Raw genomic sequence first — 24,954 nt, 5'->3', positions numbered from 1 at the left:
TTGCATTGTACTGTCCCCTCTCAGTGTTGTTGTATTGTACTGTCCCCTCTCTGTGTTGTTGTATTGTACTGGCCCCTCTCAGTTTTGAATTGTACTGTCCCCTCTCAGTGTTGTTGCATTGTACTGTCCCCTCTCACTGTTGTTGTATTGTACTGGCCCCTCTCAGTTTTGAATTGTACTGTCCCCTCTCAGTGTTGTTGCATTGTACTGTCCCCTCTCTGTGTTGTATTGTACTGTCCCCTCTCAGTGTTGTTGCATTGTACTGTCCCCTCTCACTGTTGTTGTATTGTACTGTCCCCTCTCAGTGTTGTTGCATTGTACTGTCCCCTCTCAGGGTTGTATTGTACTGTCCCCTCTCAGTGTTGTTGTAGTACTGTACTGCCCCCTCTTGGTGTTGTTGCATTGTACTGTCCCCTCTCAGTGTTGTTGCATTGTACTGTCCCCTCTCAGTGTTGTTGTATTGTACTGTCCCCTCTCAGTGTTGTTGTATTGTACTGTCCCCTCTCAGTGTTGTATTGTACTGTCCCCTCTCAGTGTTGTATTGTACTGTCCCCTCTCAGTGTTGTTGCATTGTACTGCCCCCTCTCAGTGTTGTTGTATTGTACTGTCCCCTCTCTGTGTTGTTGTATTGTACTGTCCCCTCTCAGTGTTGTTGTATTGTCCTGTCCCCTCTCAGTGTTGTTGTAGTACTGTACTGCCCCCTCTTGGTGTTGTTGCATTGTACTGTCCCCTCTCAGTGTTGTATTGTACTGTCCCCTCTCAGTGTTGTTGTATTGTACTGTCCCCTCTCAGTGTTGTTGTATTGTACTGTCCCCTCTCAGTGTTGTTGTATTGTACTGTCCCCTCTCAGTGTTGTTGTATTGTACTGTCCCCTCTCAGTGTTGTTGTATTGTACTGTCCCCTCTCAGTGTTGTTGCATTGTACTGTCCCCTCTCAGTGTTGTTGTATTGTACTGTCCCCTCTCAGTGTTGTATTGTACTGTCCCCTCTCACTGTTGTTGTATTGTACTGTCCCCTCTCAGTGTTGTTGTATTGTACTGTCCCCTCTCAGTGTTGTTGCATTGTACTGTCCCCTCTCACTGTTGTTGTAATGTCCTGTCCCCTCACAGTGTAGCTGCATTGTGATGGTGCCAATCTCCTCCCTCTCCTTTCCCCAGGTTCCTGGTCCTGTGGAGTGCTCTGCTGGTCATAAATCCGACCACACAAACCGTGATGGCGTTGACCTTCTCCAGTTATGTTCTGCAGCCTGTGTTTCCTGCCTGTGTGCCCCCTTATATCGCCTCAAGACTTCTCGCTGCTGTCTGCCTTCGTAAGTACGGGCGTTCACCATGGAGAAGGGACTCCCTCGCCCGGTCACTCCCTCCCCCTGGTCACTCCCTCGCCCGGTCACTCCCTCCCCCGGTCACTCCCTCCCCCGGTCACCCACTCCGCCCGGTCACTCCCTCCCCCGGTCACTCCCTCCCCCGGTCACTCCCTCCCCCGGTCACCCACTCCGCCCGGTCACTCCCTCCCCCGGTCACTCCCTCGCCCGGTCACTCCCTCCCCCGGTCACTCCCTCCCCCGGTCACCCACTCCGCCCGGTCACTCCCTCCCCCGGTCACTCCCTCGCCTGGTCACTCCCTCGCCCGGTCACTCCCTGCCCCGGTCACTCCCTCCCCCGGTCACCCACTCCACCCGGTCACTCCCTCCCCCGGTCACCCACTCCGCCCGGTCACTCCCTCCCCCGGTCACTCCCTCGCCTGGTCACTCCCTCCCCCGGTCACTCCCTCCCCCGGTCACCCACTCCGCCCGGTCACTCCCTCCCCCGGTCACTCCCTCGCCTGGTCACTCCCTCCCCCGGTCACTCCCTCGCCTGGTCACTCCCTCGCCCGGTCACTCCCTCCCCCGGTCACTCCCTCCCCCGGTCACCCAGTCCACCCGGTCACTCCCTCCCCCGGTCACTCCCTCCCCCGGTCACTCCCTCCCCCCGGTCACCCACTCTCCCGGTCACTCACTCCCCCGGTCACCCACTCTCCCGGTCACTCCCTCCCCCAGTCACTCGCACCCCTGGTCACTCCCTCGCCCGGTCACTCCCTCCCCCGGTCACTCCCTCCCCCGGTCACCCACTCCACCCGGTCACTCCCTCCCCCGGTCACTCCCTCCCCCGGTCACTCCCTCCCCCCGGTCACCCACTCTCCCGGTCACTCACTCCCCCGGTCACCCACTCTCCCGGTCACTCCCTCCCCCGGTCACTCCCTCGCCTGGTCACTCCCTCGCCCGGTCACTCCCTCCCCCGGTCACCCCCTCCCCCGGTCACTCCCTCCCCCGGTCACCCCCTCCCCCGGTCACTCCCTGCCCCGGTCACTCCCTCCCCCGGTCACCCCCTCCCCCGGTCACTCCCTCCCCCGGTCACTCCCTCGCCTGGTCACCCCCTCCCCCGGTCACTCCCTCCCCCGGTCACTCCCTCCCCCGGTCACCCACTCCACCCGGTCACTCCCTCCCCTGGTCACTCCCTCCCCCGGTCACTCCCTCCCCCGGTCACCCCCTCCCCCGGTCACTCCCTCCCCTGGTCACTCCCTCCCCCGGTCACCCCCTCCCCCGGTCACCCCCTCCCCCGGTCACCCCCTCCCCCGGTCACTCCCTCCCCCGGTCACTCCCTCCCCCGGTCACCCCCTCCCCCGGTCACTCCCTCCCCCGGTCACTCCCTCCCCCCGGTCACCCACTCTCCCGGTCACTCACTCCCCCGGTCACCCACTCTCCCGGTCACTCCCTCCCCCGGTCACCCCCTCCCCCGGTCACTCCCTCCCCCGGTCACTCCCTCCCCCGGTCACCCCCTCCCCCGGTCACTCCCTGCCCCGGTCACTCCCTCCCCCGGTCACCCCCTCCCCCGGTCACTCCCTGCCCCGGTCACTCCCTCCCCCGGTCACCCCCTCCCCCGGTCACTCCCTCCCCCGGTCACTCCCTCCCCCGGTCACCCACTCCACCCGGTCACTCCCTCCCCTGGTCACTCCCTCCCCCGGTCACTCCCTCCCCCGGTCACCCCCTCCCCCGGTCACTCCCTCCCCTGGTCACTCCCTCCCCCGGTCACCCCCTCCCCCGGTCACTCCCTCCCCCGGTCACCCCCTCCCCCGGTCACCCCCTCCCCCGGTCACCCCCTCCCCCGGTCACTCCCTCCCCCGGTCACTCCCTCCCCCGGTCACCCCCTCCCCCGGTCACTCCCTCCCCCGGTCACTCCCTCGCCTGGTCACCCCCTCCCCCGGTCACTCCCTCCCCCCGGTCACCCACTCTCCCGGTCACTCACTCCCCCGGTCACCCACTCTCCCGGTCACTCCCTCCCCCGGTCACCCCCTCCCCCGGTCACTCCCTCCCCCGGTCACTCCCTCCCCCGGTCACCCCCTCCCCCGGTCACTCCCTGCCCCGGTCACTCCCTCCCCCGGTCACCCCCTCCCCCGGTCACTCCCTCCCCCGGTCACTCCCTCCCCCGGTCACTCCCTCCCCCCGGTCACCCACTCTCCCGGTCACTCACTCCCCCGGTCACCCACTCTCCCGGTCACTCCCTCCCCCGGTCACTCCCTGCCCCGGTCACTCCCTCCCCCGGTCACCCCCTCCCCCGGTCACTCCCTCCCCCGGTCACTCCCTCCCCCGGTCACTCCCTCCGCCCGGTCACTCCCTCCCCCGGTCACTCCCTCCCCCGGTCACTCCCTCCCCCCGGTCACCCACTCTCCCGGTCACTCACTCCCCCGGTCACCCACTCTCCCGGTCACTCCCTCCCCCGGTCACTCCCTCCCCCGGTCACCCACTCCGCCCGGTCACCCCCTCCCCCGGTCACTCCCTCCCCCGGTCACTCCCTCCCCCGGTCACTCCCTCCCCCGGTCACACACTCCCCCAGTCACCCCCTCCCCCGGTCATCCACTCCCCCAGTCACTCGCCCCCCTGCCCATTGAGTCTTCATTGACCTCCGAACAGCATCCCCATCCCCACCCCCACCCCCACCCCCACCCCCACCCCCATCCCCACCCCCACCCCCACCCCCATCCCCACCCCCACCCCCACCCCCCCCATCCCCGTTACCTTGGCCATTACTGTGGGTAATTTAACACAGCTCCCAATCCACCTCAACCTGAACATCTTTGGATTGTGGGAGGAAACTGGAGCATCTGGAGGAAACCCACACAGACACAGGGAGAATGTGCAAACAGACCATCGCCTGAGGGTGGAATCGAACCTGGGTCCCTGGTGCTGTGAGACAGTCCTAGTGTTGTTAAGTATCCTGGTGACTTTGCTGCATTTGCTTTTAGTGGTGTTCAAAATGTTTGCTGGGCAGCCCCAGATGATTGGAAATCCTGTCAATTCCCTGGTATCGAAGTGTTGACAGTGCAATAACTCTCTTCCCAGTCGTCCTGTAACTGTCTTCATCTGAATGTAATGGCCAAGTTGGTTTGCAATGTATTCTGATGTTAGACCAAGGGGGGACGGCCTGTGTGAAGGTTAGGATTGTGCCTGATTAATTTGTGATTGTCTTTGCAGCCAAGATGTAAAGGGAGGGAGAAGATTTCATACCAAAACTATAAAATAATGCAGCAGGATTGAGACCATTCTGCCCATCAATCCTTTGACAGCTGTTTTGAAAAGCAATACAATTAATCTCATTCCCTTGGCCTTATCTATACCTCTGCAGTTTCTCGTCTTCAAGTATCCAACTGGTTCCCTTTTGGAAAGTTCTTATAGAAACAACTCCCCCTGCCTTGTGCTGTCGGAAAGATGTTGTGAAACTTGAAAGGGTTCAGAAAAGATTTACAAGGATATTGCCGGGGTTGGAGGATTTGAGCTATAGGGAGAGGCTGAACAGGCTGGGGCTGTTTTCCCTGGAGCGTCAGAGGCTGAGGGGTGACCTTATAGAGGTTTACAAAATTATGAGGGGCATGGATAGGGATAAATAGACAAAGTCTTCTCCCTGGGGTGGGGGAGTCCAGAACTAGAGGGTATAGGTTTAGGGTGAGAGGGGAAAGATATAAAAGAGACCTAAGGAGCAACTTTTTCATGCAGAGGGTGGTATGTGTATGGAATGAACATTTAAATGCCTAATGAAGGAGCAGTGCTCCAAAAGCTCACAATTTCAAATAAACCTGTTGGACTATAACCTGGTGTTTGATTTTTGACCTTGTCCACCCCAGTCCAATCCAGTATCTCCACAGCATTTAAAAGGCACCTGGATGGGTATATGAATAGGGAGGGTTTGGGGGGATATGGGCCGGGTGCTGGCAGGTGGGACTAGATTGGGTTGGGATATCTGGACGGCATGGACGGGTTGGACCGAAGGGTCTGTTTCTGATAGGGACAGCATGAGATTAATTACAGAGTAATGCTCCCTCTACAATGCGATATTTGAGAAGATTTGTGGCTCAGATTGAGGTTCAGGTTGTACGGTTGCTCGCTGAGCTGGCAGGTTTGTTTTCAGATGTCTCGGCACTGTGCTGGGGAACATCATCAGTGAGCCTCTGGTGAAGCCCTGGTGATCTGTCCCACTTTCTGTTTGTGTGTCTGGGTCTGTTGTGGTGGGTGATATCATTTCTGGGTTTTTTTCTCAGAGGTTGGTAAATGGGATCCAAATTGCTGTGTTTATTGATGGAATTCCGGTCTGAATGCCCGGCCTCTAGGAATTTTGTGTGTGTCTCTGTTTAGCCTGTCCTAGGATGGATGTGTTGTCCCAGTTGAAGTGGTGTCCTATTTTGCCTGTGTGTAACGATACTAGAGAGAGTGGGTCATGTTGTTCGGTGGGTAGTTGGTGTTTGTGTATCTTGGTGTCTAGTTTCCTGCCTGTGTGTCTGATGTTGTGTTTGTACAGTCCTTGCACGGCATTTTGTAAATGACATTCGTTTTGCTGGTTGTTGGTCCTTTAGATCCATCAGTCGCTGTTTCAGTGGGTTGGCAGGTTCGTGGGCTACCATGATGCCAAAGGGCCGGAGTAGTCTGGTCGTCATCTCCGAGATGTCTTTGTATGGTAGTGTGGCTAGAGTTTCTGGGCGGTGTTGTGTCTCCCTGTTTGGGTTTGATGTTTAGGAGTCGATGGACTGTGTTTATCGGGTACCCATTCTCCTTGAATACGCTGTATAGGTATTTTTCTTCTGCTGCTCATAGTTCCTGGGTGCTGTAGTGTGATGTGGCCTGTTAAAATAATGTCATGGTGGAACGAACAGTTAATGGAGAACTGCAGACCAGTGTCTACAGGAAAGCAACACACACTGACCAGATACTTAACTACAGGAGCAATCATCCCAACACCCACAAACGGAGCTGCATCAGGACATTATTTAAATGAGCCACATCACACTGCAGCACCCAGGAACTATGAGCAGCAGAAGAAACATACCTACACAGCGTATTCAAGAACAACGGTACCCGATAAACACAGTCCACCGATTCTTAAACATCAAACCCAAACAGGGAGACACAACACCGCCCAGAAACTCTAGCCACACTACCATACAAAGACATCTCGGAGATGACGACCAGACTACTCCGGCCCTTTGGCATCATGGTAGCCCACGAACCTACCAACCCACTGAAACAGCGACTGATGGACCTAAAGGACCAACAACCAGCAAAACGAATGTCATTTACAAAATGCCGTGCAAGGACTGTACAAACACAAGGACACCACTTCGACTGGGACAACACATCCGTCCTAGGACAGGCTAAACAGAGACACACACGGAATTCCTAGAGGCCGGGCATTCAGACCGGAATTCCATCAATAAACACGGCAATTTGGATCCCATTTACCAACCTCTGAGAAAAAAACCAGAAATGATATCACCCACCACAACAGACCCAGACACACAAACAGAAAGTGGGACAGATCACCAGGGCTTCACCAGAGGCTCACTGATGATGTTCCCCAGCACAGTGACAAGACGTCTAGGGTGAGTACAGAGTCACATTTACCTGGAGGTGAGTGGGATAGGAAAGACAATGTTTGGAAAGTGCCTGAAGTTTGTCGAGTGCCTCATTGTGTTGGTGTTCCCACAGTCCTGCTGACCTGGGTGAACTGTTTCCGTGTGCGGTGGGTTACCCGTGTCCAGGACCTCTTCACCGCTGGCAAGCTCCTCGCCCTCGGACTCATCATCGTGATGGGCTTCGTGCAGGTCTGTAAAGGTAAGTGAGACATCACTCCTTGGTTTAGCACAAAGCTCCTTTCCTGATTCCCCCTCTGTCTCTGCTGCATTCACACTGTGGAATTTATAGTTCATAATCCATAACAATGTCCTGCATTTATATAGTGCCTCTTGTGTAATCAATGAACCCAAGTGCTTTCCTAGAACCATTTAAGACAATTATATGATCCAACCACAAATAATACTGAAGAAGGGCTTATGCCCGAAATGTTGACTCACCTGCTCCTCGGATGCTGCCTGACCTGCTGTGTTTTTCCAGCAACACATTTTTCAACTCTGGTCTCCAGCATCTGCAGTCCTCACTTTCTCCACAAACAATACTGGGCCAATGACCAACCATTTGGCCAGTGGGGTAATTGTGAAGGTCTTAAGGAGGTTATGAGGTTTTGGGAAGGGGTTACAGAGTTAGAGAGAGGTGGGACTGTGAATGATGGGAGAACGAGGATGAAAGTGTGAAAGTTTGAGTGTTACTGGACTGAGAATGAACCCTGATGGGGAATCCTGTGGCAAGGAATGAGTTTGACGACAGGCTGAATGGAACTGTTCAGAATAAAACTGGATAAGATAGAGTTCCAGTTGGGTCTGACTTTTCAGATAGGACTTCACATGATAAAACCAGCTGGGTTACAAATGATACATGCTTTTATTTAAAATTGTGTTGGACAAAAATGTGGTTAGCTTTAAATGTAAGAAACAAAAATACTGCACATGCTGGAATCCAAGTAAACGGGCAGGTGGCTGGGGGGGTGCGGCTGGCCGGGCGGCGTATGGGGGGGGGGGGGCAGGGTCAACGCTGCTTCAAAGGGGGGGTGGCACCCCGGGGGGCGTTGGCTTCGTTGCCTCCTGGTGCTGCGTGGTTTGCTGTGTTCTTCCAGCTTTATGCCTGTCAGCTTTAAATGTTAAGGGCCGTCATGATCTTGAATGTGAGAAGACTATAAATTAGTCAATTGTAGATGTGGAGGGTAATGGAAGGCTTATTTTTGTTTTGGTTAAACATGTCCACGGTGAAATAAAAGTTCTTCGATTGAAAAAAAAAACTGGATAAGATAAACAGGAAAGGGTAATTGAGATGGCACCCTTTGGAGTGTAGGGAACATACACAGCTCCAACACGGTGTGAATAACAACAGAAATCACTCAGACATAATCACTCAAATCTTATTCATTAAAAGGTTCAGAGATATGGAAAGGGAAAAGGAAATGGGATTGTATGTGGTGAGATTGTAAACTTTTTGCCATACTCCTGTACTCGAGTACACATAACAATAAAGAAATATAATTGAGAATTTTACTCACCATTAACTATCTTCCACTGTTCCCTAAAGGCAGAATTACCCCCAGTGTGGTGTGTGTGTGTGTTTGTGTGAGAGTGTGTGTCTGTGTGTATGTCTATGCACGTGTGTCTAAACATGTCTGTTTGTCTGTCTGTATGTGTCTGTCTGTCTGTTTGCTCTGTGTGAATGTCTGTGTGTCTATCTGTTCTGTGTGAATGTGTGTAAGAAAGAGAATAAGAGTAACCTCCCTAAGTTTACAATCTCTGCCATGACTGATAAAGACAAGCATCCCATTTGCCTTCTTAACCCTCAGTCAGACAGACAGGATCTCAAACTCAGAGCAATGAAGACAATTCAAGTAGCTTTAGCAGTCGCCCTTGCCCTCAATCAACATCACAATGACAGACTATCAAGTCATTTGTCAATTGGTGACTGTGGGACTTCCTGGGGGTAAATTAGCCGCCATGTTTCCAACATCATCATCACTGAGATAACATTTAAAACTATTTACAAACAGAAATTCCTGGAGAAATTCAGCAGGTCTGACAACATCTATGGAGAGAAACAGAATTAATGTTTTGAGTCCTTCAGAACAGATGTTTGTTCAAAACTGAAAGAAGCTGGAAAATGTGTTTTTTTAATGCTGTTGGCTGAGGGGGGTGGAGCAATGGGTGAATCAGAACCTCATTATCTGAAACACATTTTGGGGCAACGTGTGGGTGTGAAAGATGCTATATAAATTCATGTTCTTTACTGTATCATCTGGGTGTTACAGTGTATAATTGGCTAGGAATCTGTGCTGTGTACAGAACCCACAGACTGAATTCTCTCTTTCCCCAGGTCATTACGAATTCCTAAAGCCCAGCAACGCCTTTGACAGTCAGACAGCTCCTGGAGTTGGTCACATTGCACTTGCCTTCCTCCAGGGCTCGTTCTCCTACAGTGGCTGGAACTTCCTCAACTATGTGACAGAGGAGCTTGTTGACCCACGCAGGTACAGCCAGGATACAGGGCTCTCTGAGCTTTCACACAAGTGCCTGGCTCAGGCACCAGGATGTACTGGGCACTGAGGATGGATTAGATATTACTGGAACTCCCTCCTGAACAGCAATGAGTGTGCAACCAGGCCATTCCGCCCATCAAGCCAATCCCACCATTCAATACCATCGCAGCTGATTGAACACTTCAATCCCTTTTACACAGCCCATCCCCATTGCTCTCTATCCCATTGGGAATCAGAAATTGTTCAATCTCTACCACACACAGACTTAAAGACTGACCTTCCACAGCCCTCTGTGTTACAGAATTCCAAAGGTTCACATCCCTCTCAGTAAAATAACTTCTCCTGCCCAAATCAAGGAAACATTCCCCCCACAACACACATTCCTGCTGAGCTTTTCTTAGTTTACCCGCCCAGATTAACCTATCATTATCTCTCTGTAAACTCAATGGATCCCTCTCTCAACCTGGCTTTCCACCTATTTTTGCATCTGGTCTTCATACGTCTACATCTTCCATGAAGGAAGTACTCTGCACGGCTGGGTTCTCCCACCGCTCTTGTTCCCACATTATATTCCACATGCTACCAATGTCCAATGTGTGCAGGAGGGTTTCCTGACACAGTACGTCGAAGGGCTGACAAGAGGGGAGGCCACACTGGATCTGGTGCTTGGTAATGAACCAGGCCAGGTGTTTGATTTAGTGGTCAGTGAGCACTTGGAGAGAGTGACCATAATTCAGTTTTGTTTAGTTTATCGATGGAAAGGTTTAGGTACATGCCACAGGGCAAGAGTTATAGATGGGAGAAGTGCAATTATAATATGATTAGGCAAGACTTCGGAGTCATAGAATGGGGTAGCAAAATGCAGGGGATGGGAACAATCGAAATGTGGAGCTGGTTTAAGGAACAGACATTGTGTGTCCTTGATAGGTATGTCCCTGTCAGGCAGGGATGAAGTGATAAGGTAAGGGAACCGTGGTTTAAGAAATAAATTGAATTTCTTGTTAAGTGGAAGGGGGAGGCTTATGTGTTGATGAGGCGAGATGGTTACAGATCAGCGAGGAAGGATTTAAAGAGAGAGTTAAGAAGAGCAAGGAGAGGACATGAGCAGTCTTTAGCAAATAGAATAAAGGAGAATCCTAAAGCTTTCTATAGGTACGTGAGGAATAAAAGGATGACGAGGGGAAGGAATAGGGCCAATCAAAGACAGAAGTGGGAAGTTGAGTGTGGACCCTGTGGAGATCAGAGAGGGGCTAAATGAACATTTCTCATCGGTTTTCACTCAGGAAAAGGAGAATATTGTAGAGGAGAAGAATGAGGTGCGAGATATTAGACTGGAAAGGATCGAGGTTAGTTACGAAGAGGTGTTATCAACTCTGGAAGGAGTGAAAGTAGACAAGTCCCCTGGGCTGGATGGGATTTATTGGAGGATTCTCTGGGAGGCTAGGGAGGAGATAGCAGAGCCTTTGGCTTTGATATTTGAGTCGTCATTGTCTACAGGTTTGGTACCAGAGGACTGGAGGATTGCAAATGTTGTGCCCTTGTTCAAGAAGGGCAGTAGAGATGACCCAGGTAATTATAATTCGGAGATGCCGGTGTTGGACTGGGGTGTACAAAGTTAAAAATCACACAACACCAGGTTATAGTCCAACAGGTTTAATTAGAAGTACACTAGCTTTCGGAGCGACGCTCCTTCATCAGGTGATAGTGGAGGGCTCAGTCCTAACACAGACTTTATAGCAAAAATTTGCAGTGTGATGTAACTGAAATTATACATTGAAAAATTGATTGTCTGTTAAGCCTTTCATCTGTTAGAATACAGTGATAGCTTCAATTCTTTCATGTGTAAATCACAAAACACTTTTTTTAAAAGTTGTATTCTCGGGTTAGCTGTTAACAATGGTGATAGCTAGACAATATGTTGAAGGTGTTGGTTCTCTGTGTTCTCTGTCTATGACCTGATGTTTAGATTGATTCTAATCTAAAAAGTAGGATAACCGAGTTTTACATAAATTCATGCAGTTTTTGAGCTCAGAGTTCTACATGAATGTATGCAGTTTTTGAGCAAAGTGCAATGTAACTCTGCAAGTACAAATTCACCTCACATAATATATGTGTGCATGTGGGTCTTTGTCTGTCTGTGTGTCTGTCTGGGGTGGGGGTTGTGAGTGTGAGAAAGTTTGTGTGTGTGTGTGTGTGTGTATGGGGTGAGTGCAGAGTGTCTTAAGTCTGTGAGGGGGTGCATGTGTGAGTGTGGGAGTATGTGTGTCTATAAGGGTGTGTGTGGGTGTCTGTGTGCGCGTCTGTGTGTATGTGAAAGTGTGTGTGTGTGTGTGTAGGAATATCTGTGTGTGTGTGTGTGTGTGTGGTGCAATGGTGGTCACCTGTAATGTAACATGAACCCAAGGTCCCAGTTGAGGCCCTCCCTATGGGTACCGAACTTAGCTATCAGTCTCTGCTCGGCCACTTTTCTCTGCTGCCTGTCCCGAAGTCCATCTTGGAGGATGGTCACCCGAAGGTCCGAGGCTGAATGTCCTGGACCACTGAAGTGTTCCCCAACTGGGAGGGAACCCTCCTGTCTGTTGATTGTTGTGTGGTACCCATTCATCCATTGTTGTAGCCTTTGCTCGGTTTCCCCAATGTACCATGCCTCCGGGCATCCCTTGCCTGCAATGTATAAGATAGACAACGTTGGCTGAGTCACATGGGTACCTGCCATGTAGAAGGTGCCACCTTGTACATGGGAATATTGGGAATATTGTGTACAGTTCTGGTCGCCCCATTACAGGAAGGATGTGGAAGCATTGGAAAAGGTGCAGAGGAGATTTACCAGGATGTTGTGGCCTGTCATTTATAAATGCCAGAGGAAACATCACAGAAGCGCTTCACAGGAGGCTCCCAAGCACTGAGGATGTCACCGAGACAGGGGACGAAACGTCTGCAACACAAATTCCCAGCTCGGCGAACAGAACCACAACAACGAGCACCCGAGCCACAAATCTTCTCCCAAACATTTACCAGGATGTTGCCTGGTCTGGAGGGAAGGTTTTATGAGGAAAGGCTGAGGGACTTGGGCCTGTTCTCATTGGAGAGAAGGCGGTTAAGAAGGGATTTGATAGAGACATACAAGATGATCAGAGGGTTAGATAGGGGAGACAGTGAAAGTCTTTTTCCTAGGATAGTGACGTCAGCTTGTATGAGGGGGAACAACTACACATTGAAGGGTGATAGATTTAAGACAGATGTCAGAGGCAGGTTCTTTACTCAGAGAGTGGTAGGGGTGTGGAATGCCCTACCTGCCAATGTAGTTAACTCAGCCACATGAGGGAGATTTAAACAATCCTTGGATATGCTCATGGATGATGATGGGATAGTGTAGGGGGACAGCCAGAATAGTTCACAGGTTGGTGCAATATCGAGGGCCGAAGGGTCTGTTCTGCACCGGATTGTTCTATGTTCTCACCCGCTCACTGAGACTGTCCGAAACCTGCTGAAGCCACATTCTGTATTCCTGATGGTCCAGATGTTGTAATCCTGAACTGTTTTCCATTCTTCTTTTTAGGAATATTCCTCGGGCCATCTTCATCTCCATCCCCCTGGTGACCTTTGTGTATGTGTTCTCCAATGTGGCGTATGTCACAGCGATGAGCCCCCAGGAGTTGCTGCACTCTGGAGCTGTCGCTGTGGTAAGTCAAGCCAACTATGAGAGTTTTCTGGGGATTTCCCACCAGGTTAACCAAGTGAGGACAGAGTAAGGATTTCCTTCTTGATTGTGAGGAGCTCCTCAAGTTCCATTTATTATCAGAAGGATTGGTGATTTCAGGTCTACCCACACCCTGGAGCCAATCAGAGAGCACCTTGCAAAGGAAGTTTATTACCCCTCCCTGATTTGTTAACTGTTGGACCAGTTAGAGGCTGCACAATGTCAGCCACATTGCTGTGGGTCTGTGCTCACATGTGGGCCAGACCAGGTCAGGAAATACATTGCCTTCCCGAAAGGGCATTTTTGACCCAGAGGGGTATCAGGGCAATCAGTCACTGAATAATCACTGTTACTGAAAGACTAGCTTTCAATACCATATTTATCCAGTGAATCGAAATGGCCCCAGCTGCTGTGCTGGGATTTGAACTCATGTCCTGGATTCCTGGCCCCAGTTACATTTCCCCCATCACCCTGCACCTTCCTAAATCTCTGGTTCGGTCCCAGTTGAGATTGCTGGACTTTAGGAAGGCTGTGAATCTCCTTGAGATGGTGCAGAGGAGATTTATCAGAATGGATCCAGGGCTGAGGGGTTTTACTGAGAGGGTTCGTTTAGAGAAGCTGGGGTTACTCTCCCTGGAACACAGGAGGTTGGAGGGAGATCGGATAGCAGTGTACAAGAGAATGAGAGGTTTGGATAGGGGAGACAAAAAGATGCTATTCCCACTGGGTAATGATAGAAGGACTGGATTTAAGGAATTGGATGAGTGTGTGAGGAAAAACATTTCTAAACACTGTTAACAAGACAGGTAAAGTCAGAGCTTTCTGTGTTGTTCATTAACACAAAGAAACAAAATGTCAGAAAGGGAGCACCATTGTAGCTGCCTGACTTGCAGCTAGAACTCTCTGATCCTCAGCACGGCTTCTTAACACGGAAAGTAGTGAATTTTTAAATTCCTCTAAGAGAATTATCTCACTGACAGCTTCCTGTGTGCAATCAGCTTCTTATCCACCTCTCAAAATTACTTTGTTTAACCTTTCTGACTTTAATGTACGTTTACTTGGCTGTTTCCTTAAATTCTGAAAATGTTATGTATACGCCCTAGTCACTGATATACAGGCAGTATAGATTTCTTTGCTATGTCATAATCCCAAGACATCTCCTCAGACGGTGCAGCATAAAGATCCTGTGCTTTACCTGTCAACTTGCTCTACAACAGCAATGTCCATTCCTCATTAGCCACATTCATTTGCCAAACAATTTTCTCAAATGACACGAAGAATATCTCCACATCCTTTTGCTCCAATTTTGGTAGAGCCTGTACAAGTTGAAAGATCCTCTGGCTGGGTTGGAAATGACAACTCACCTTCTACTCACCAGAGTCTGCATCAGCATTTCACATCTCCTCGTTCAATTCCATCATTGAAGCTTAAACTCAGCTTCTCTCACTTCAGTCCTCTCTTGTATTCCTGATTCTAATTTTCTCTTTTCCATTCTTTCTGTTTCTATTTCTCTTGAACTTTGTCTGCTCTTTCCTTCTCTTTTTCTTCCCTTTGATGTTCCATAGCTCAAGTTCAAGAACTTTAATATCAATTAAATATCACCTGACCTTAAAGTTTCACTATCTAAAGTGCTTGACTACTTTTGGATTTCTTTTAAACACAAATGTCACTTGAATACCTCAATTATCTCCATCTTTCTGGCGATACTGACCAAGTTAATCCATCTGGTTTTAAAAGACCATTGATGATGATCAGGGACAACTTTGCCACCTGCAGGAAATGCTTTGCTGGTTCCAGTTGCATGTCTGAACCTGCTGTTCCCTTCACCTGACGTTTACCAAAACCCCAGCCAAATTCTTGTTGCCTGTTTCAAATCCTACCGTGGAGAGCTCCAAACTTTGTGACATATCACTGTGCTAATGCCCTGGTAATCAAGTTCCACTATTCCTGGAGTTATCACAAACATACACGATACCATCATGGACACAAATTACATGTGCTAGGAAATGCTGAAGTTATTTATTAAGAATTAACAAGAGTGAAGTGTGGCCCTGCAAATGGTCAAACTGGTGCATTTTAGTCTATACAAAGTTAATGATTTTTAAATTTCCCAATTTACCTAATTTTCAGATCCAACATGACAGAAAGCAGAGACCAAGTTTCTGTACTGAATAAGAATCATTATTTTTTAGACAGTGGGGGTAGCACGGTGGCTCAGTTGTTAGCACCGATGCCTCACAGTGCCACAGACCCAGGTTCGATCCCACCCAGGGGCAACTGTCTGTGGAACATAGAACAATATAGCGCAGTACGGGCCCTTCGGCCCTCCATGTTGTGCCGACCTTCTCTCCTACTCTAAGATCAGACTCACCTACATACCATTCATTGCACTGACTTCCATGTGCTATCCAAGAGTCCCTTAAATGTCTCTGACTCTACTCCCACCGCTGGCAGCGCATTCCAGGTGCCCACCACTCTCTGTGTAAAGAACCCACCTCTGACATCTCCCCTAAACCTTCCTCCAATCACCTTAAAAATTATGCTCCCTCATGATAGCCATTTCTGCCCTGGGAAAAAGTCTCTGACTATTCACTGCATCTATGCCTCATCATCTTGTAGACCTCGATCAAGTCACCTCTCATCCTTTTTTGTTCCAATGAGAAAAGCCCCAGCTCCCTCAAGTTTGCTTCATAAGACCCTCCCTCCAGACCAGGCAGCATCCTGGTTAATCTCCTCTGCACCCTCTCTAAAGTTTCCACATCCTTCCTATCATGAGGTGACCAGAACTGAACACAATATTCTAAGTGTGGTCTAACCAGGGCTCTATAGAGCTATAGCATAACCTCACGGCTCTTAAACTCAATCACTCTGATAATGAAAACCAACACACCATATGCCTCCTTAACAACCCTATCAACCCGGGTGGCAACTTTGAGGGATCTATGGGCATGGACCCCAAGATCTCTCTGTTCCTCCACACTGCCAGGAATCCTGCCTTTATCCTGTATTCTGCATTCAAATATAACCTTCCAAAATGAATCACTTCACACTTTTCCAGGTTAAACTCCATCTGCCACTTCTCAGTCCAGCTCTGCATCCTGTCAATGTCCAGTTGCAACCTACAACAACCCTCCACACTATCCACCACTCCACCAACCTCCGTGTCATCGGCAAACTTACTAACCCACCCTCCCACTTCCTCATCCAAGTCATTTATAAGTCACAAAGAGCAGAGGTCCCAGAACAGATCCCTGAGGAACGGCACTGGTCACCAAGCTCCAGGCTGAATACTTTGTATCTACCACCACCCTCTGTCTTCTATGAGCCAGCCAATTCTGTATGCATATTCTCCCCGTGTCTGTGTGTGTTTCCTCCCACAATCCAAAGATCTGCAGGTTAGGTGGATTGGCCATGGAAAATGCGGGGTTTCAGTGATAGTTTAGCGGGCTGGGTCTGGGATAGCACAGACTTGATGGGGCAAATAGTCTGTTTCCACTCTGTAGGGATTCTATGAGTAATTAGATTCTAGCTAAAGGTAAACAGTTATAAACCATCAGCATAGAACACTACAAATCAAATTGTAACTCCTTTATAGACTCTCCCTTACACACACTCAGATAAACATAGACAGGGTTAAAAAAACACTGACAGGCAGTATGTGAGAAATCACTTCAGGAAACTTTGTTCTCAACAGCCGCTGAGCTGGTGATTGTTGATTATTCGTTTTTCTTTATTTTTCTGAATACTTTCACTGATTTGTAGGAGGCACAGGGTGGCTCACTCACTCACAGAAGGTTTCTGATTTATCAATTAAAAGCCACAGCTTGCAGCATCAGCAGCTGAAGGAGAGATTAACTGGGTTTCCTCAGATTTAAAGTGGCATTTGCTGCAGAGAAGACAGAGGTAGATCCTGTGCTGGTGGAGATCTTGTTCCTGTACCAAGCTATCAGATAGATGAGAACCAATCACATGGCTGTCAGCAGGCAAAACGCCTTGCCATCAATAACTAGTCACTAGTCCACAGACCAATCAACGTCTTGTGCCAACCAAAGCTCCATCTATACAGCCTCGGGCTCCAGTCCATCTGCCAGGGAGGGGATTGCAGAGCCTTTGGCTTTGACCTTTGTGTTGTCATTGTCTACAGGAATAGGGCCAGGGGACTGGAGGATAGCAAGTGTTCCCTTGCTCAAGGAGAGTAGAGACAACCCTGGTAATTATAGACCGTGAGCCTTAATTCGGTTGTGGGTAAAGTTTTGGAAAGGATTGTAAGAGAGAGGATTTATAATCATTTAGAGAGGAATAAGTTGATTAGGGATAGTCAGCACGGTTTTGTGAAGGGTAGGTCGTGCCTCACAAACCTGATTAAGTTCTTTGAGATGGTGACCAAACAGGTGGATGAGGGTAAAGTGGTTGATGTGGCATATATGGATTTCAGTAAGGTGTTTGATAAGGTTCCCCACGATAAGCTATTGCACAAAATACAGAGGAGTGGGATTGAGGGTGATTTAGTGGTTTGGATCAGAAATTGGCTAGCTGAAAGAAGACAGAGGGTGGTGGTTGATGGGAAATGTTCATCCTGGAGCTCAGTTACTAGTGGGGTACTACAGGATTGGTTTTGGGGTCACTGCTGTTTGTCATTTTTATAAATGGCCTGAATGAGGGTGTAGAAGGATGGGTCAGTAAATTTGCAGATGACAGTAAGGTCGGTGGAGTTGTGGGTAGTGATGAAGGTTGTTGTGTTACAGAGGGACATGTATAAGCTGCAGAGCTGGGCTGAGAGGTGACAAATGGAGTTTAATGCAGAAATGTATGAGGTGATTCACTTTGGGAGGAGTAACAGGAATGCAGAGTACTGGGCTAATGGTAAAATTCTTGGTGGTGTAGATGAGCAGAGAGATCTTGGTGTCTGGGTACATAAATCCTTGAAAGTTGCCACCCAGGCTGATAGGGTTGTTAAGAAGGCATATGGTGTGTTAGGAGAAAGTGAGGACTGCAGATGCTGGAGATCAGAGCTGAAAATGTGTTGCTGGAAAAGCGCAGCAGGTCAGGCAGCATCCAAGGAGCAGGAGAATCGACGTTTTGGGCCTGAGCCCTTCTTCAGGAGGGTGTTAGCCTTTATTGGTAGAGGGATTGAGTTTCAGAGCCATGAGATCACACTGCAGCTGTATAAAACTCTGGTGCGGTCACATTTGGCATGTTGCATACAGTTCTGGTCACCTCGTTATAGGAAGGATGTGGAAGCTCTGGAAAGGGTTCAGAGGAGACTTACTAGGATGCTGCCTGGTCTGGAGGGAAGGTCTTACAAGGAAACGCTGAGGGACTTGAGGCTGTTTTCATTAGAGAGAAGAAAGTTGAGAGGCGACTTAATTGAGACATACACAATAGGTTGGACAGTGAGAGCCTTTTAACCTCGGATAGTGATAGCTAGCATGAGGGGAGAAAGCTTTAAATTGAGGGGTGATAGGTATAGGACAGATGTCAGAGGTAGTTTCTTTACTCAGAGAGTAGGAGGGACGTGGAATTCACTGCCTGCAACAGTAGTAGACTCACTGACGTTAAGGGCATTTAAATGGTCATTGGATAGGAATATGGATGAGAATGGAATAGTGTAGGTTAGATGGACTTCAGATTGGTGCAACATCGAGGGCTGAAGGGCCTGTACTGTGCTGTAATTTTTTTTAGATTAGATTACTTACAGTGTGGAAACAGGCCCTTCGGCCCATCAAGTCCACACTGACCCTCTGAAGCGCAACCTATCCAGACCCATTCCCCTATATTTACCCCTTCACCTAACTCTAGGGGCAATTTAGCATGGCCAATTCACCTGAACTGCACATGTTTGGACTGTGGGAGGAAACCCATGCAGACACGGGGAGAATGTGCAAACTCCACACAGTCAGTTGCCTGGAATTGAACCCGGGTCTCTGGCGCTGTGAGGCAGCAGGGCTAACCAGTGTGCCACCGTGCCACTCACTATGTTCTATGTGCAACCTAAGCTTCGTTGCTTGTACAAACAGACCTTGGCACATTGCTTGCCAAGAGGGTCAGGGACCTTCTTTACAAAGTGTGCAGCAACAGTTTTCTTTCTCAATGGTTACATTTCAACAAACTATTCAATTGGTTGTGATACATTCTGGGCCATCCCTAGGGCTGTGAAAGTTGCTATATAAACCTTCTTTTTGTTCTGCCAGACCTTTGGTGAGAAACTGTTGGGATCGATGCCGTGGATCATGCCATTCTCTGTTGCTCTGTCAACGTTTGGAGGAATCAACGGATACCTGTTCACCTCCTCCAGGTCTCTCCAGTCCGGACCCGGTGCTGGTTCCTGGGTCCCCAAGCCCAGGCCTGTTCTGAAGCGGAGTTTCTGGCTGGTTACTGGGATGAGGGAGCCGAGGGGGAATGGTGCTGTGGGTGACTGAGGAGTCTGTGCCTCTGAGCTTTCACATCCTGACAAAGACAATCCATTTGATGGGCAAAATACCAACTTCTCATCATCCAATTCAGTGACAGTGGCTGGTTGAACACTGGGTAGTGTGAGAATAGACCAATGGCAGGAGAATAGGAACAAGGCGGTCAGGTGACATGTTCTCCTGGATTACATCCAACTTGGCCAGCTCAATGGCAGCTCATGTATACTCACCCCTCCACAGTCACTACCATCACCTTCCTACATAGAGCAAAGAGGAGCAGGATTAAGCCATTTGGCTCATCGAGTCTGCTCCACCATTTTATTTTGTTAATTCACAGGAGCTGGACATCAATAATCAGGCCAGCATTTATTGTCCATGCCCTTACAGTTAAGATCCAACCCCATTTGATGTGGCTGTGGAGCCACACATCAGCCATTCCAGGTAATGGGGGCAGTGTCCTTCCCTAAAGGAGATCAGTGAACCAGGTGGGCTTTTCCTAATACTCAGCAATGGATTCATGGTCATCACTCGACTCTTAATTCTAGATATTTATTGAATTGAAGCCAGGTTCCCTGAACATTAGCAAGTTGCTGGGTTCAATAGCCCTAGGCCATCACCTCTCCTCTGAGTCCAATCCAGGCTGATCTGAGCCTTCAGATCCACTCTCCCGTCATCCCACAGCCTTAAAGATATTCAGTGATGCAGCATCCACAACTGCCTGGGACAGAGCATTCCAAACATTCACGGTGCTCTGAGGGAAGACAGCTCTCCTCCTTAATGATCAGCCCAATATCTGGGACCTCCTGGATACACTGAGCCCCTCAATTCTGACCTTTAAACCCTGTCAGAACCTTGTAGGTCTCAATAAGATCACTCCTCCCTCTTCTACGTTCCAGAAGCTTCACTGTCTCCCCTCCGATCATCCCTTCAATATGGAAACTACACACAGTATTCCAGGTGTGCTCTCACCATCACCCTGTATAAGTGTTGCCCAACTTCCTTATTCTTGTACTGAGCCCAAATCCCAACTTCCTGCTTTTTTTTTATACAAGTATCAATTTTTTAGAATTCAGGTAGTTGTAGTGAAGGGCTTATGCTTGAAACGTTGACTCTCCTGCTCTTTGGATGCCTTTCCAGCACCCCACTTTTTGATTTAAAGTGGTGGTGCGTTTGGAAGGTGCTGTCTGAGGATCTTTGGTGAATTTCTGCAGTGGATCTTGTAGATAGTACACACCGCTGTTACTGAGTGTTGGGGGTGGAGGGAGGGGATGCCTGTGGATGTGGTGACAATCAAGCGGGCTACTTTATATCTTTCATAAGCGTCTTGGGAGTGTTCGATGGGGACAGTGTAGAGGAAGCTTTTCTGTGTATTTAAACCTGTACAATTCCTTTCCTGGGAGTGTTTGATAGGGGACAGTGTAGAGGGAGCTTTACTGTGTATCTAACCCTGTAGTATTTGTGTCCTGATACAGGCTGTGTTTCACTGGGGTTTTGTTTTTCAGACTGTGTTATGCAGGAGCCCGTGAGGGTCACTTACCAAGCCTCCTGGCAATGATTCACATGAAACGCTGCACTCCAATCCCAGCTCTTCTTTGTTCCGTAAGGATCATGTTCCTCAGCAACAGGCAAATCTAAACCTCCAACTGTACCCAAACCTCCAACTGTACCCAAACCTCCAACTGTACCCAAACCCTGTCAGACTCAAGCTGACAAACACAATAACCCACAGCACCCTCAGATCACAAGCAAACTTTCAGGTGTGGGTCAGTACATTGTGCTGTTTGCTCAGAGTCAAGGATTGCGATCGAAAGATTGACACAAGCTGATAATTCAGGCAAATATACTAACACTGACACAGCGCCGCATTGACACAAGCTGATAATTCAGGCAAATACACTAACACTGACACAGCGCCGCACTGTCAGAGGGTCAGTACTGAGGGAGTACCGCCCTGTCGGAGGGTCAGCGCGGGGGGAGTGCCGCACTGTCGGAGGGTCAGTACTGAGGGAGTGCTGCACTGTCGGAGGGTCAGCGCAGGGGGAGTGCTGCACTGTCAGAGGGTCAGTGTGGAGGGAGTGCCACACTGTCAGAGGATCAGTGCTGAGGGAGTGCCGCACTGTTGGAGGGTCAGCGCTGAGGGAGTGCTGCACTGTCAGAGGGTCAGTGCTGAGGGAGTGCCTCACTGTCAGAGGGTCAGTGCTGAGGGAGTGCCACACTGTCAGAGGATCAGTGCTGAGGGAGTGCCGCACTGTTGGAGGGTCAGCGCTGAGGGAGTGCTGCACTGTCAGAGGGTCAGTGCTGAGGGAGTGCCTCACTGTCAGAGGGTCAGTGCTGAGGGAGTGCCGCACTGTCGGAGGGTCAGCGCTGAAGGAGTGGGTCTATAGTGTATAGTCTGTCTCTGGTGTTCACATTGTTTCTCTGATTAACCCTATAGTGTGCCACTTCCTTGTTGATGCTGATCATTGCGGATATTTATACTCTCATCAATTATGTGGTGTTCATTAATTATTTGTGTTATGGGGTTACTGTGACTGCACTCCTCATCCTTCGCTGGAGAAAGCCCAACATTTCTCGACCCATTAAGGTAGGTGAGGGACGTGTGCTCTGGTATTTTCAACTTCACACTTCTTGATTCTCATTCATTTTTCTTTCTCTCTCATCTTTCTGCCCCCCCCCACCCTGTCTCTCTCTGTCATCTCCCAGTATCCCAATGGATCAGAATTGTGTCTCCTGCCTCAGTGACTGTTTCTAACGTGTTCTTTTCCAACACACTAAACCTGCCAACCTACCTGTTCAGCCCAGCTCCAGCTACAGCACAACTGAGACCATTCAGCCCATCCTGTGTTAGTTGCCCAGGGGCTAACTGATCAGAGGAAAATCTGAGTGAAGACAATTCTCCATGAAAGTTTGGATCTACTGCTGGTGCTGGCTGTGTGCCCCACTGTGTAGCTAACACTCACAAACACATGAACTAAAGAGCAGGTGTTGACCCAAATGCTGCACCCATTCAATATGATCACAACTGATCTGATAATTGCACATTCCTATCCTGTGCTGACGTTCAACCTGATTCACACACCAGGACACCTAGATCCTTCTACATGCCAGAAATCCACAATTGCTCCCCATAGTCCTGTATCAAATTCCAAACTTAATCCCACTGCCCCACACTTTCTCCCAGCCCAGTATCAAATCCTGAACTAATCCCACTGCCCTGTTCCTTCTCATAGCCCTGTATCAATCCCCAAACTAATCCCATACACTTAAGCTTGTCCAACATGTTCCTATCCTGTATTTGAACTCTTTCAGTTTTGTTCACCCACAGAGCTACAGTGAGCCTGCAGTGTAGCAACATCTGGAGTTTAACACTGTAAACATGGACCTAACCCTCTCCATCTGTTACCTCCTCCAGCCTCACCAATTCCTGAATTCTCTGAACTTGTCTAATTCTTGAATATTCCCAGTCTCTACTGTCCCACCCCAAAGTGGGTGAGGTTCTGAGCTCTGCAGTTCCTTCCTAGTTCCCCATCCTCTCCCTTAAAACCCACAGTATCTCCTTTCCAGGTCCTGCCCTAACACCTCCTGATATGGCTCAATACCATAGTGTATCTTGGGCCAGCGCTGTGTAAACATATTATTGTCTGACTCCACAAAGCTCTCTCGCTCTGTTAAGCTGTAGTGACCCGGATTTCAGTCTGTGTTCTTCTTGCTGTAGGTAAACCTTCTGTTCCCAGTTGCTTACCTGCTGTTTTGGGCCTTCCTGTTGGTCTTCAGTTTCTACTCTGAGCCTGTGGTGTGTGGCACTGCCCTCATCATCATATTGACCGGCGTTCCCGTTTATCTGCTTGGAATCCAATGGAGCAATAAGCCAAAGTATTTCAACGATGTGATTGGTGAGACTGGAACAGGAAATTATGTGAACTGGAATCTTAGACTATTTGTAGATGTTGGTAAAACTGGAGAGTGTGAGAAATTATGGTGTATGTTATCAGTGGCAGAAAGGCTTTAAATCAGCTTGGGTGAGAATACTTCATGTGAAATAAAAAGCATTTCCCAGGTGCAGGGATCAGTCTGGCTTTAGTTCACACCTGGACTACAACAGCACAGAGGTCCTAGCACTGATCCTTGATGTGACCTCACTCATTACAGCCCACAAACATGTAAATGACCCTTTGTTCATATTAGAACATAGAACAATACAGCGCAGAACAGGCCCTTCGGCCCTCGATATTGCGCCAACCTGTGAACTATTCTCAGCCCATCCCCCTACACTATCCCAAAATCATCCATGAGCTTATCTAAGGATTATTTAAATCTCCCTGATGTGGCTGAGTTAACTACATTGGCAGGTAGGGCATTCCACACCCTTACCACTCTCCGAGTAGAGAACCTGCCTCTGACATCTGTCTTAAATCTATCACCCCTCAATTTGTAGTTATGTCCCCTCGTACACACTGACGTCATCAACCTAGGAAAAAGACTTTCACTGTCTACCCTATCTAATCCTCTGATCATCTTGTATGTCTCTACTAAATCCCCTCTTAGCCTTCTTCTTTTCAATGAGAACAGACCCAAGTCTCTCAGCCTTCCCTCCAGACCAGGCAACATCCTGGTAAATCTCCTCTGCACCTTTTCCAATGCTTCCACATCCTTCCTGTAATGGGGTGACCAGAACTGTACACAATATTCCAAGTGTGGCCGCACCAGCGTTTTGTATAGTTGCAGCATGATATTGCGGTTCCGGAACTCAATCCCTCACAGCATTGTCCACCTGGACTCCAAGGTCCCTCTGCACATCCACACTACTGAGAATCTATCCATTGACCCAATACTCTGCCTTCCTGTTATCCTTCCCAAAGTGCATCACCTCACATTTAGCTGCATTGAACTCTATTTGCCACCTCTCAGCCCAATTCTGCAGTTTATCCAAGTCCCCCTGCAACCTGGAACATTCTTCCACACTGTCCACTACGCCACCGACTTTAGTGTCGTCTGCAAATTTACTAATCTATCCACCTGTGCCTGCGTCTAAGTCATTTATAAAACTGACAAACAGCAGTGGTCCCAAAACAGATCCTTGTGGCACACCATTAGTAACCGGAATCCAGGCTGAATATTTTCCATCAACCACCACTCACTGCCTTCTTACAGAAAGCCAGTTTCGAATCCAGACTGCTAAATCACCCTCAATTCTATGCCTCTGCATTTTCAAAGGCTTTACTGAAGTCCAAGTATACCACGTCGACTGCCCTACCCTATTCTCCATTCTCTTTTTATAACCAATCCTTAATCAGTTTGAAACTATGACCTGGTTTGTATAGTTATGACCAGCCCTGAATACAATGGCAGTGAAGTAATGGCAATGTCACTGGGCTGGTAACCCAGAGGTGTAGACTAAGGCCCCCACCGTGGAAA

At 49.2% G+C, this 24,954-nt stretch overlaps 1 protein-coding gene across 2 annotated transcripts in view; it reads left to right on the top strand.

Moving 5' to 3' along the window:
• Positions 1–24,954, top strand: part of slc7a10a (solute carrier family 7 member 10a) — a 277,981-nt gene that overhangs the window by 250,646 nt on the left and 2,381 nt on the right. Inside the window, exons 2-9 of one of the 2 annotated variants that reach the window (XM_072595786.1) lie at positions 1,157–1,308; positions 7,008–7,133; positions 9,267–9,420; positions 12,989–13,112; positions 19,321–19,424; positions 21,042–21,138; positions 21,974–22,123; positions 23,255–23,432. In XM_072595786.1, coding sequence (XP_072451887.1) covers positions 1,157–1,308; positions 7,008–7,133; positions 9,267–9,420; positions 12,989–13,112; positions 19,321–19,424; positions 21,042–21,138; positions 21,974–22,123; positions 23,255–23,432 — 1,085 coding nt within the window. The remainder of the gene's footprint in view (positions 1–1,156; positions 1,309–7,007; positions 7,134–9,266; positions 9,421–12,988; positions 13,113–19,320; positions 19,425–21,041; positions 21,139–21,973; positions 22,124–23,254; positions 23,433–24,954) is intronic. The other variant, XM_072595787.1, reaches the window with a different exon arrangement.

This window comes from Chiloscyllium punctatum, chromosome 26 (assembly GCF_047496795.1).
Source record: "Chiloscyllium punctatum isolate Juve2018m chromosome 26, sChiPun1.3, whole genome shotgun sequence".
Lineage (NCBI taxonomy): Eukaryota > Metazoa > Chordata > Chondrichthyes > Orectolobiformes > Hemiscylliidae > Chiloscyllium > Chiloscyllium punctatum.
The sequence above is the reverse complement of the archived record's forward strand: the minus strand, read 5'-3'. Positions and strand labels throughout refer to the sequence as shown.